At 41.8% G+C, this 13,694-nt stretch overlaps 1 protein-coding gene across 14 annotated transcripts in view; it reads right to left on the reverse strand.

The window, feature by feature from the left end:
- The window catches only part of WNK1 (WNK lysine deficient protein kinase 1), a 128,848-nt gene that overhangs the window by 32,336 nt on the left and 82,818 nt on the right, over positions 1-13,694 (reverse strand). For 12 of the 14 annotated variants that reach the window (XR_007244852.1, XR_007244853.1, XM_048501098.1 and 9 more), the window contains 10 exons: positions 12,838-12,915; positions 11,320-11,463; positions 9,964-10,434; positions 8,455-8,730; positions 7,714-7,811; positions 7,030-7,192; positions 6,396-6,512; positions 3,634-3,780; positions 1,482-1,539; positions 233-370 (listed from right to left, as the gene is read on the reverse strand). Coding sequence is in view for 12 of the 14 variants with exons in the window: in XM_048501098.1 (XP_048357055.1) it covers positions 233-370; positions 1,482-1,539; positions 3,634-3,780; positions 6,396-6,512; positions 7,030-7,192; positions 7,714-7,811; positions 8,455-8,730; positions 9,964-10,434; positions 11,320-11,463; positions 12,838-12,915 (1,690 nt within the window). In the remaining 2 variants the exon portion in view is untranslated. The remainder of the gene's footprint in view (positions 1-232; positions 371-1,481; positions 1,540-3,633; positions 3,781-6,395; positions 6,513-7,029; positions 7,193-7,713; positions 7,812-8,454; positions 8,731-9,963; positions 10,435-11,319; positions 11,464-12,837; positions 12,916-13,694) is intronic. The other 2 variants (XM_048501100.1, XM_048501104.1) reach the window with 2 other exon arrangements.

Raw genomic sequence — 13,694 nt, forward strand, 5'->3', positions numbered from 1 at the left:
AATACAGTGCTCAATGTATTGTCGAATACAGTGCTCAGTTTGATACTTCACCTGAAATGGCATAGGGCTGATGCCACAATAATGGAGAAGGAAAGATTCATACCATAGTTCTTGCTACTGTACTAGATGAAACAGGCACTGTTTAATCGTGCTTATGTCACAAAGCTGTCTGCCCTGGCATTTGTTAGCATGAATAGCAAGCAGCTTCCACCTGGAAAACTGGTTAACTCACCAACATCAGAAAGTTCGTTTTCTGATGGAATGGAAGTAAAAAATCTCTGTTCTCGTAACCTGCTCTCTGGAACAGGACTGACAATAAACCGTCTTCCGGCAGAATGGACAACCTGAGTCAATGAACTAGGAGGAACACCTGAAAAAAAAACCCAAAAAATTATAAGTGAGAAAAATAACAACAACAAATTGTAGCCACACAAAACTTTACTGACCTCAGGACAACATGCCGGGTTTTTGCCAACTGCTTAACTGAGGTCTAGACATGAATTATAAATTTCTGTTGTGTGGAAATATTTACAATTGCAACATCTGTTGCTGTCAAAATGTGGCCATGCGGCATTAAATGTCTGAATCTCCTTTACTCCTACAAATTCTAATTAAATCAACGCAGAAAATGAAACCTACAATATTTGTCTATAAACATTTGATGCCAATTAATAAATATGATATGCAGAGTCTCACAAATGAATAGGATAAGGAGCTAGATCCCCCTATTTTGCCAAAGTAATGGGATAGGGCCTGAAAGTTTATATCTGCTCTCTCTACAGCTCTTAAATTGAGACTTACCCTTCAAAAAATTATATTTAGGATATTCTTGACACCACAGAGGCTTTTTAGCAAAGGACTCAGTAAAATATCTAACTACTGGGTTATAACTCATAAGATACAATCCTTAAACATATGCCATGGGTGTGTCCAATCATTCATTCAGTTTTTCTGGGAAGAAGTTCTTGAACTAGAATGCTCGCTAATTTTTGAGGATGTTTATATACTTTTAAATTATCTGCCTGTCTCTTGGAAACAAACCAATGTCAACAAAAATGGATTCTCCTGTGCCCTCAATATGGCTAAAAGACTCATATTACAACACTGAAGAGATCAATGTCCACCTGCAGCTAATTAGTGGATTGTGGACCTTTGAACGTTATCAATATTTGAACCATGGCATATAGATGACAATTGTGCATAGACTTATTTTTAGATATTTGGAAACCGTTTATAGAAATGAATGTGTAGATCAGTGACCACTGTAATTTTTGTCTCTACTTTATATGCACATTATTTATTTATTTATTTATTTATTTCCCTTTTTATTCTATAAGGCGCCCCACCCCCCATCCCCCTTTAGTTTTGAAAGAAAGAACGACATTAAAAAAGGATAACATGCTGTAAGGACCAGACACTCTGGAACTGACCCAGATGGTACTGGTGTTACTTTGGGGTTAAAACCAACGTATTCAGCTTACCAATTCTTTGTGGCATGGAAGACACGGGATCCGGCTGTTTGAAGTCTCCATCTAATTTCTGCAACCAACAAAGATAATTTTGCAGTATGAGCCAAGAACTAGGGAACACAGACACTGAGGCATGACACAACAGAAATATTTATGTGCTACCATTCTACTCAGTCAAATTTAGAGTCTTCCCTCTAACCTTCCAGTGGTGAAAAACCACCAGAAGTCTTCTTGCACCACAGGAAGTGTGCACTTGGCTTTACAACCCACTCTTAATCAGAGTTCTGACTTCCTGTCTAGCTACCAATACATTGGTCAAAATACGCGTGTACACAGGAGTTCCAAATACCATGTCCTTCCAACCTTCATGCAATTATAGACTATACAAGGTGGGAAGAAGACAACTGTGAAAACACTTCCAACCCCAAACCTCCCTTTTCTGTTTGCTGCACTGGACATGCTCAGTCTTCATCAGACTATATTGGGAACATCTTTCTTTTGGTTAATTTACACATATTTTTCTGCATTACTCAGAGAATTTTCTGAGTAAACAGAAACCAATACCTTTTTAAGTGGCTTGGTTTTGCTGCTTTCACAACAGATACAGAGGCCACTTGACTATTAGATCATCTGAGAGAATTCTATTGTAAATTGCTTGGAGACTATTTGATGGAGACAGCACAGATTTACAGAACATAACATTTAATAAGCAATTAAACATCTAGCCACTGTACAAAAAAATGTGGGCTGGAATAAAAAGGATGGAAAAATTTCCATCAGGACAAGGCTACAGGAATCAGAGCTGGAACTTTTCAAACAGCAAGAGAAAAAACAGAATGTACTTGTGGGGAGAAGAACACATTCTGGAAATGGGTACGGGTGGAAAAAAATAACACAAAGTGTAACCAGAAGATGCACACAAAAGAACAAAGATGAGGGGCAAGGGGGGGGGGGGTTACAGAGAAAAAGGGAGAAAAAGAGTCCAAAAGGACACTAAACGAAGGATAAAAAAACTATGGGAAACTGGTTCAGGTTAGACAAAAGGAAATACTCTTTTCTGGCTGTCAAATCACATCTGACTCATGGCTACCCCTGGTGGGGTTTTCAAGGCAAGAGAGAGGAAGTTTGCCTCTGCTGGCCTCGATGTCATGTCCCTGATATTCCTTAAAGGTCTCCCAACCAAATATTTGCCAGGGTTGAATCAGCTTAGGTCTTTACTCAACCCATGGAATTCACTGTCAGTGGAGGTAGTGATGGCCACAAGCATAGATGGCATTAAAAGGGGTTTAGACAAATTAATGTAGGAGAGGCCCATCAGTGGCTACTAGCCACGGTGCTTGAGAAGAACCTCCACGACTAGAAGCAGCAAACCTATGAATATCAGTGCTGGGAGTGCCTCAATCTCTATGCCCACTTCCGAGCCCCCCCTCCCCCGAAAGACAACTGGTAGGCAATTGCGTGAAAAAGGACGCTGGATTAGATGGTTCACTGGTCTGATCCACCAGGCTCTTTGTATGTCCTTAAGAAGAGGGTGATGAAAAAAAGAAGCTGCTGAAACAGGCAGTAAAGTATAATATTCTCTGGAGAGTTTGCACACAAGTAACAATTAAAGGGGGAGAGGCTGGGGACAGAAGGAAAGCACTGCAAAAGTTCAATCCCAAAATAACGAAACTGTCCCATGAATTCTACAGCGTTGAAATGTTTTTGAAATATGCAAGATTTTATTTAAAAAATAAGACATTGGGATTGAAGCCAGCCAGGTCTTTCGTTCCATCTTGCCAGTTCTCCTCCTTACTACAGCACCACCACCACCACCCCCCTTCAAGGCTTTCGTCCATGATCCCCACCACAGACTTCTCAGGGGGTGAAAGAGGACGCCTCCTCCTCCCTCCTTTCAGCAGCAGAAAAGCTGGTTGAAACCAGCCCATCACAACAAAATCGGGGGATAATAAGGAACAATGAAAAAACTGTTTGGACAAAGGAATGGAAAAAATGATATCAAGAAAGAAGAGGAAAAGGTCAGATGTTTGGTTTGAGATTGCACAGCTTTCCTGCCAAGACTGCTTGGCAAAAGAAAACGCTTGAACTCAGTGATGGAACAGAGAAAAAGTTCTGTGCTAGAGATCTAGAGTCATGAGTACATCCCCAGAAAAGAAATCCTTACCTGGCTTTGCATACTGTCCATGCTTTGATCGCCTTCTGGCTCCCCACTGGCATCTTCACTGAGCATTTCATCTGCTTTTTCTATGATCTCCCGCACCTGCTCAATGAACGATTCTCTCTCTGTTGCCAAAATAAATTCATTTTGCACCTGCATATGAAGACATAACTGAATAACTACAACAGCCTTCACATTTGCCCCTGAACCCAGGGCAGATAACAGTAGCTCCATGGAAGGTACCACGAGACCAAACGATGCAGTCCCACTGCAGATTTGCTGTGGGCAATTGGTCTTTCGTGGCTGTTAATGAGGCAAAGAAACTGTATATGGAGTCAACAAAGTTACGAATTACATTTGGAACAAAAACAAATATGCAAATATGACAGCTTGCATTACCAAGATGTCACTGGGGAGGCGTTAACCTCTCAAACGGTGCCTTTCCCTGGGATATTCAGTGTTATAGCAGCACAGGCCCAGCAGGCAGACAGACAGTATTATGTGGGCTGCTAGGATTTTGTCCTGCTAGTAAAGTGCCCTGACCAGGACTTTCCTAGTTGGAATGTGCAAACACAGTTTTGGGATATTTCCCTGGCATACTGCTCACCCGGCTGCCTAACTGTCTCCCTACCTGACCTATCAAAGGTGGTGTTGAAATTCCCCAGGTAAATCATCCTAGGAATACTCATTCACATTAAGGATACCTGGCGAGGCACAGCTCATGGTCTCCATGATAACCATGGGCTTCTCTCAAGTAATAACTGGCCCTGCCCCCATATGGGTCACACTGCTGATCTGTATTCTGTTCTGTCAGAAGGTGAGCTGAAGATGGAAAAAATTGAGGATAGTCCCCTTGTCATGGGTTTTACCAACACTCTGCAGGGGAGGGTGATTAAGATGTCCCGCCCTGGAGATCGCTGAATTCAGTTTCCTGATAGTTCTAGGGGTTTTTCAATTATTTCCAGGACACTGTTTCTATGATCTTAAAGCCCAGTTGTAGCCTAAGAAAAGACACGACAGAGTGACAGGAAAGATTCATGATAAATTCATGAGCCCTGGGGCATAGGGCAGGATATAAATCCAGTAAATAATAAATAAATCCGCCAAGATATAAGCTAGAGCTCCCTTTAAAACCAACTCTATGGCAGTGAGAAAGCAGTACTTCTCAACCACCCTTGCATCCCCACAGTGTAGCCCTGCAGAACTTTTCCTTTGGGGGGGGGGGGGAATAGATGGGGCCTACTGGGATGTGGCCCATGAGAGGAGATGGATTGTTTAGTGGATAAAATCTCCAACATTCAGTGGATAAAAATCTCACACATTCATACTGATTTGGACTTTATATTAGCAGTGATAGGATCAGACGGTGTCAAAGGGCTGAATAGCTCAGTTGTGCTTATTCAGTATGAGCACATTCAGTATGAGCTTATTCAGTATGAGCACATGGGAATGGGATTCTTAGAACTCTGAAAACTACCTTCTGCTTTTATGACACTTGGTGTTAAACTTGGCTGTTAAACTTGCCAGGGCAAGGCTGGTTGACTGGGTGCAGGAGACCATAAATGCCTCCTAGTGAGACTGATGTTGGACCATCCACTTCTAAAGAAATCTACTTTGGATTCAGTCATGGCATCAAAAACTGTGGGAACCCCCCTCCCCCCCCCCCCCCCCGAGATCAGCCTGTCCATCCGCCCCCTTCTATCCTCATATTTCACCAGTGGGTTAAGGATTATTTTTTTTGCTTGCTTCAGTTAGTGCCCCCTAACTGTCCCTCTTTCTTTTTGATGTTTTTAATTTTATGTGTTTGTTTTTAAAAGTAGTTTTAAATAATTGTTATCTCTCTGCTGCCCTTACAGCCCTAAATGGTTGGAAAGGCAGGACAGAAATATTTTAAATAAATAAGTCATACGATTTATACACTTACTCTCTATCATTACAGAGACTGCCTGTCTTGAGATGGAAACGGGCTGCACTCTCAATAATGTCATTTCCAGAGTTCCATGAAGCCAGATTTCAAACAGCTTGAACCTTCTCTCAACATTATAAACCTTGCCTAAGCTTATCTACAATACACATGCATACACGCATCCAATGAAGGGAGATTTGAGACTAGAAAACCTATACCCTTTCAAATCTTGTTGGCCTCTAAAGAGCTACTGGGTTTGAATCTTGTTTTTCTACTGCAGAAACCATGGCTACCCATCTGAAAGCATACGCACATGTACGTACATCAGCAGATTTAGAAATACTAGGTACACACCCATCTAGTGAAATACACATTATTTTCTTCAACTGGATCACACTCCTCGAGTACAAAGCAGTTTAAATGGAAAATATCTGCTTGAAAGAAGCTAATCCAGATGGCTTATCAATGTTACTTAAGAAAGTACTGGGATAAATGCTGCAACTTTTGACACTTCTAAACTGCAACCTATTAAGGCAGTGGTCTTCAACCTGGGGGTCGGGACCCCTTTGGGGGTCGAACAACCCTTTCACAGGGGTCGCCTAAGACTCTCTGCATCAGTGTTCTCCATCTGTAAAATGGATAAATGTTAGGGTTGGGGGTCACCACAACATGAGGAACTGTATTAAAGGGTCATGGCATTAGGAAGGTTGAGAACCACCGTATTAAGGCATAGTCAATGTAAGTGGCCATATCAAGTTATGTAACACAAGGAAACTACTGGAAGAAGATATTCAGTGGAACAGGCCAGTAAAGCTTTCACTGTTATTAATGTAAGTTAACGTCTCCCATTTGAATTGCTCACCATAATATAGGCTATTTCTTCTGGGTTGTCCCCATCCAAGTCAAATTTAAAAGTAACCATTTTTCTATTGTGCGTCTCTAGCTGGCATTCCACAACCCGATCTCCTTTGTTTGAAACCTGGAAAACACAATGCTGATCTTCAATATGAAAAGTAAACAGAGAAGACAGTCTATAGAAAAGCTGGGAGCAGGACGGAGATAAGAAAATACTTCATAGACAGATTTAAGAGAACTCTTCTGGTTTCATGGCCTTTCAAAATCTGACCAGTGAGATTTCAGACCTTTTCCCTATAAGTAGAATGTGTTGAAAACAGGGTAAAGGCTGAAAGAAATTCAGAATTCTGTCTTCAAAGAACATGTGTGATACCAGGGGATCTCTCTCTCTCTCTCTCTCTCTCTCTCTCTCTCACACACACACACACACACACACACACACACACACACACACAAACACACTTTCTTATTTTCAAAAAGGGAGTTTGATGCTGACAGTGCAAACACACATAGTTGCTTGGATCTACTCACAATTAAGGCGGAAAACTACTGATGAGTAATATTAACTTGACAGGAGAATATATCAGTGTACTGAAAACATTGTTTTAAGTATAGAACCACCAAATTATAGAACCACTCACATTGAGAATTCTCAGTTTTGGACGTGTAGTCTTTTCATGGCGAGAGCGGCTGCGTACCGACTTCCGATAATGCCGTTTTGTGGTCCTCCCTTCGTGTCTTCCACTAGAGGCTGGAGCACTCTCATTGCAGTCACTTAAGCCTGAAGCAACATCTGAATGTGCACTGAAAAAAGCCAACATGGGGCCAAAATCAGATATTTTTATTTCCTAAAATTACATGAAGATTATCTCACTCAACCACCTGTAATAAACATCCTGTAAAAACAAATGCTCTACCACAATATACAATTGTGAATACTTCTAAAGTTAACTAGTTTCATGAACATTACTAAGCATCTGCCTGCCATATTGTATGGTTTATGAGACACACTTCTTGAAAGACGAAGAAAAGTTCAGCTCTTCCTTGATAAAAGGACTCCAATGGATCATGAACTGGTTACATGTTACATCATTAAAAGGAAATGTTGTGAATACTGAAGACACTTGCTCTGTGCATCTAAGCTACCTTGAGTCATAGTGAGAAAAGCGGACTATAAGTAATGCAAATAAATCTAAGCTTCCTCGTAATTTGAGAAAGGATTCATTGGTTTACACGTAGAGGAAAACAAAACAACAATTTGAAATTAGGAGAAATTATAAACTATCATTACTATCATGAACATTTGATAATACTTTATCACTCACCTGTCTACTGAGGAAACCAATGGAGCTGGCTGCGAAGGCTGTTGCTGCACTGGTTGTTGAGGCTCTGAGGGTGCAGCCTGAGACACTCCAGATGTACTCTGCAAATAGAAAGCTTTTCCTTCAAGCATCTGATTAAGGCATTCCTCCAGTCTCACCACATTCCACCCATCTACTAACTAGAAGCTGCAAAGCACTCTATGTGGTTCAATGGTTTAAAAGCATCTAAATCAGTTCAAAAAATTTTAACCCAGGAAACAATTCTCGTGCAAATCTAAAACAGGTTGCCTGGTGAAAGTAAAACATGTCATTTCCTAGATGGTGACACTATGGCTTGCCATGCAACCAGGAATCTTACTAGCAGAATGTGCAAAGAAGCCAATGCAGAGTGCAAGGACCATTCATATCTCTCCCAGCAACAGCAGGGCTGTAGGGAACAAGTTTGAGAAAAGGTTTTTAAGTTACTATGAACAACAGTGTCAATATAAAGACTAGCCAGAAGAGAAGTGCCAGCAAGTGTTTCGCATCGGGGTGGCCACTCACTTCCCAACAGCATAACCAGTGGCAACAAGGTCTCCACATTGGCATCACATTCTGCTGTAAGAGAAATTCATTTCGGCGATTAGCAGATGATTTTCAGCTCGATTCGAAAGATGGGAGTGCACTCATGCCCCACAGTTTGTTTTTCAAAATGCAGAGTGCAATACACGCACACATACACACACGCACGCACAATCTATTTACCTCTAATGCTGATTGCTGCGAGGATGCAGAGGGAGCCTGCTGGGCTAAACAGGCAACAGGCTGTGGCACTTGGGCCTGTCCTCCTAGACTGCCCAAAGGAACTAAATTCTGTTCCACATAAGGCTGCACTACTGCAGCAAGATAGCCTGGCTGAGGCAACGCATCTGTGGGTAAGGGAGGGGACAGTACTGAAGAAGGGAGGCAAGCAGAGGCCATAGAAGAGGGAGCAATATTTGAATCTCCTGTATACAGCGCTGGCAGCCGAGGTGAGAAGCCCTACGACAAACGAGGAAGCCGAGTTAGTGCATTTTAGGGCAACTTGGGGAAAACAGTATGAAACAGAAGGGGGAAGGGAAAATCCACACCAAGGTGAAAAGGAGTTTTTCTCATGGCCCTCTGAGATGTCTTTTCAGAGCTTCCAGAGCTCCTTATTTTATGGGAATGGAATAGCACGCTTAAGAGACATCGTCACCTCCAAACCATCATGTTGTCCAGTTCAGTGCACTACAAAGCTAAAGGAAGGCTGCATTCATGTGACCCATGTGGAGAACAAGTCCTCAACCTCTGCTTAACTATTAAAGATACCTTCAGCTACAAAACCTGAAGAAACTACAAGCTGAGCAGGTCCCATTCAAATATGTGGAAACAGGGCACTTCCTCATCCAATATTCTTGGTATCTTTCTTTTTAGGACATATAAAGTACACATACAAGTGAAGAGAGTCTTCTATGCTCTGGTTCACAGAGCACAAGCTGTAATGACACATGCACACTGCACTCAGCGAGCCCCTACACATCTTGTCAAATGATTTGCATTACGTGACAACTAAAAGTTGGCCTTCAGGACTAGAAGAAATTGACTGCTGGCCAGCAATCCAAGACCTCATCATTCCTACCTGGAGATCTCACAGCTCGCTCCAATCAGTCTGCTTGATACCCCACCTTACATTCAAGTATGATGTACCATCTGCTGATTAGATAGCCATTTTGTACCATTTGTATTGTCGAAGGCTTCAACAGCCAGAATCAACTAGTTGTTAAGGGTTTTCTGGGCTACATGGCCATGGTCTGACAGTTTCTGCTCCTAACATTTCTGATGGCTGGCATCTTCAGAGGCATGTCACACAGTGTGTTTCTTCTTACAGTGACATGCCTCTGAAGATGCCAGCCATAGAGGCGGGTGAAATGCCAGGAACACAACCTACCAGGCCATGGCAACACAGCCTGGAAAACCCACCAAACAATTTTGTACTAATCTTTACTGCACACGCTGGCAGCTACCAACATGCTAGGCACTGCTCTTCCAATATAAAACTTCACTGTAAAAAAATAAAACAAAAATAAAACCCCAGCCACCAATCAAACTCAGTTTTAAATTTACCCTTATTCTTGTGCACTAAAAGAACACATCTCTTATACCAGGATGGCAAACAATTCTGCCCAAGCCGCTTAGTAAAGCCTAAAACTGTTATGACTGCAGTGAGGGATTTTTACTTGACGGCCACAATACCTGGTACACAGCATCTGTAGCTGGAAGCGGTACTTCAGCTTGTCCGAGAGTTGATGGCAATCCCACGGACTGAACAGTTGGCTGCAGAAGCTGAGGGAGACCCTGGCTGGACAGCTGAGCCACAGGCTGAAGGAGAGGTGGAATCTGGCTAGGGACAACAGTGGAGCCCACAGGGATAGCAGCTGCTGCTGCAGATGTGGCCAGAGTGAGCAAAGGCTGGTTCATTCCAGCTGCCATAGAGATGGGTAGGGATGGGAAGCCGGGCTGAGCCACTGAGGCGTGAGGGGCTGCTATGGGCAGCTGAGAGACCGAGAACTGTGGAAGAAGAGGGGCTTGTAGTGGCTGGCCCATAGGGAGATAATGAGAGCCAATGGGCATCGTTGGGGCAACTGAAGGCTGAGGAAGTGTAGGAGCTGAAACGGGTAACTGCGGTTCACCTTGGATGATCGGCATTTGCTGGGAAACAGGAAGCTGAGAAGGTAAAGAAAAATATATAGACTTAGGAAGCAGGGTTGCAAGAAGCAGATTTTTAATGTATTAGTCAAAGAAAAAATGTTTTCACCACAGCCAACCAGCCTGAGTAAGAAATACATCTGGAAGAGTGGCTGGGAAGACTATGTCTAATTAGCAAATTTTTTGTTGCATCTTTTCAGACCAAAGCAGGATGCATCAGAACAAATCAACATGATAAGAACATTAGTGTGGCATCAGCGTACAGACAGAGACTGATTGTCCGGCTTTGCTTCGTCCAGTCAGTTCAAACAGGAAAAGCTTGATGCCTCTAGCCACGTTTCAGTCTGCTCGCTTGAGGTGACCAACACATGGCAAGAGAAAATGAAAAGCCACTGGGCTAGCATATAGAGAATAGGCTAAAGTTAGTGCTGCAAAGCAGAGCAGGTGGCGCAACCTGGGGGTGGGGGGATGGTTAGATCACTAAGATGGCCTCCATAGTTTGAGTAGTCCAAACTTCACAACACCACATACACAGGGCAATTATGAGTCAGCAAAGGCCTTTAAATCAAGAGTGAAGGAGGAAGACTGGAGAAACCAACAGAGGCAACCTGCAAGTACTCGTTGTCAGCTCACTGAGATACTGACTACTGACTGACTCCCGTTTTTAAAAAAATACCATTTTTTGAAACAAAACTTAAAGCAAGAACTGTTTGGGCAGTGCTGAGAGTCAATTCAGGCAAGTCTTTCCACGTCATGTGCTAGTTTTCCTCAGGCAAGCAAACGACCCCTACTATATCCTTCCAAACACGGTACTATGACAGCCAAATAAAAAAAGTCGGACTTAATTGTCAAAAGTTTAAGCTTAGACATGAGTTCTCCAGAGATCAGCAGGCAGTAGTTTACCTGTGTCCCAGTTGCCACCTGAGGCATAGGCATGATTTGTGCTGTTTGTGTAACTGGTTGGGATGATGCAGCTCCACTTGACACTGATGGCTGCTGAACCTGATACTGACCAGTCTGCTGAGAAGAAGCTGGCTGATGAGAACTCTGCATAGAAGAAATAAAGCAGATTCGTTTCTTGGGGGAAGTGGTGAAAACTCTTGGTCAGGGTTCTTCTAGATTCAAGTCCTCTAACACAACAATATGTAAACAAAGCAAAACAAAAGGCGCATACGGAATCTTCAAATATGTAAGCAGTATTTATTTCATGATCCCATGTGTTTTGCTTCAAAACACTTCATCAGAGGATCAAAACCTGCTTTCAACAACAGCTCAAAGTTTCTGAAACAGTGTTGGTGTTTGGAACACATCAGAATCGTTGAATAAATATTGTTTATGTATCTGAAGATTCCTTTTGTTTACACCTTAGCTGGTGAATCCCATCTGTACAGTTCTTCAATACTCTAACAAAACAGGACAAAATGTTCTAGTTTTAGAATATCTGAATACCTCCCCTGGGAGAGGGGGTGTTCTAGCACCAGTGCTTTGATTGTACTATGATAGTGCTAATACCAACTGTGCTATTTCCTGAAGAACAACGAAAGATAGGTATAGTCTACTGCATGTACTGAGACTCCAGGTTCTAAAAATCATTGTTGGGATTTATAGTGTAAGTTTTAAAAGCTAAAGTAATGGATAAGACTAATTCCCTGCTTTTCCAGTAGTTGTTGTTTTAGAAAATCAGATTTTTGTCAAATTAACCAATGAGGAAATATGATGGGCTAAGAATGAAATTGCCTTTTTAATTACTGATCACTGCTCATATACCTAGGAGCTATTTTTTTATTTTTTTATTTATTTTTTCAATTTATATACCGCCCGATCCCCTGTCACTAAGATACACCCATTATGAATAAGCCTAGAGAACAGCCCTTACATTTATATTAAAAATTGTAGAAAAACTTGCAGATTATTGTTCATATGGAAGAATGGGTTAGATCTGGAAAAGTACTGACTTTGACTTGCCTTAAAGAAAAACACATAATGCACCTGTTCAGTGGTCATCCAACTCCCTACAGACTAGCATGCATACATGACTTGTTGAAGGACAAACGTTTAAAACATAAGAAAAAACACTTTTATTTTTGCCATCAAGTCACAGCTGACTTGTGGCAACCCTGTAGGGTTTTCAAGGCAAGAGACGTTAGGAGACGGTTTTCCATTTCCTGCCTCTGCATCACGACCCTGGTATTCCTTGGAGGTCTCCCATCCAAATACTAGCCAGGGCCAAGGCTGAGAGTGTTTGACTCGCCCAAGGTCACCCAGCAAGTTTCCATGGCACCGGTGGGGATTTGAACATGGGTTCCCCAGATCCTTGTACAATATCTTAACTATTACACCAAAGTGCTGTTAAAAACACCAAAATAAAGTACCTATGTAGGGGTTTTTTTAAGTATACAGATAACAATGGCTTGGTCTTACCTGCTGGCTTTGATGCATAACCTGGGAAGATGGGCCTACTGATGAACCACTTGAAGTTGGCTGCCCTGGCAGCTGCGTCTAAAGAAGCAGATATACATAGAATCAGATAATTTACTGACTTCAGTATGGAACTTAAGACTTGAAAGAAGATTCTTTACTATATGTCCTCAGTGAATATAGAACAGCATTTGATATAGACATTCCAAACACAGTACAGCATTGTTAAAATACAATGCACTGCTTTGGATGCCTTCCCTAAACCACCAGTACTACAGAGGCTTGTGTGCAAATCTCATTTTTGCAGAAAAGCATATTTGTCACACAAGTTTCATGTTTTTAAAGCATGTCAACTCTCTGCAACAAACTATGTGAAAGTACATGGAGAGATACATTCTGGTTTGTAAGTTTATTGTAAAAATTCCTCAAATACACTAAGATAGGAAAAGGCCAATTCCATCATGTATTTTCTACCAAAGTCTAGCCTAATACCAATTTCAACTCAGGGAACACTACAGCAGCTTTCAAACTTTCAACAGGAATGTGTCAAGGAAAAGACCGGTTTGATACTGAAAAACACACAAAGCCAAAATAGTCTGTAAACTTAACAACTTCTAATTCTAAATGAGTAAGCAAGGCAAAAAAGCTATTATGAATGAATATAAAAGCATTTAGAGTGGAATGGCAATGATCACCTTCCCGGTGTCATTCGCATCAAAATGAAATGCAAACTGTATCCTGAGATACAGAAGTTTCATCTCAATATAAAATGGGAAATGATGGGTGCAGACAGGGAACTTCAGAACTCAATCTTGTAATGCTAAAATGGCAAGGCTGAATAATATCCAATAGTTGGAAAG

Source organism: Sphaerodactylus townsendi, linkage group LG06 (assembly GCF_021028975.2).
Source record: "Sphaerodactylus townsendi isolate TG3544 linkage group LG06, MPM_Stown_v2.3, whole genome shotgun sequence".
NCBI lineage: Eukaryota > Metazoa > Chordata > Lepidosauria > Squamata > Sphaerodactylidae > Sphaerodactylus > Sphaerodactylus townsendi.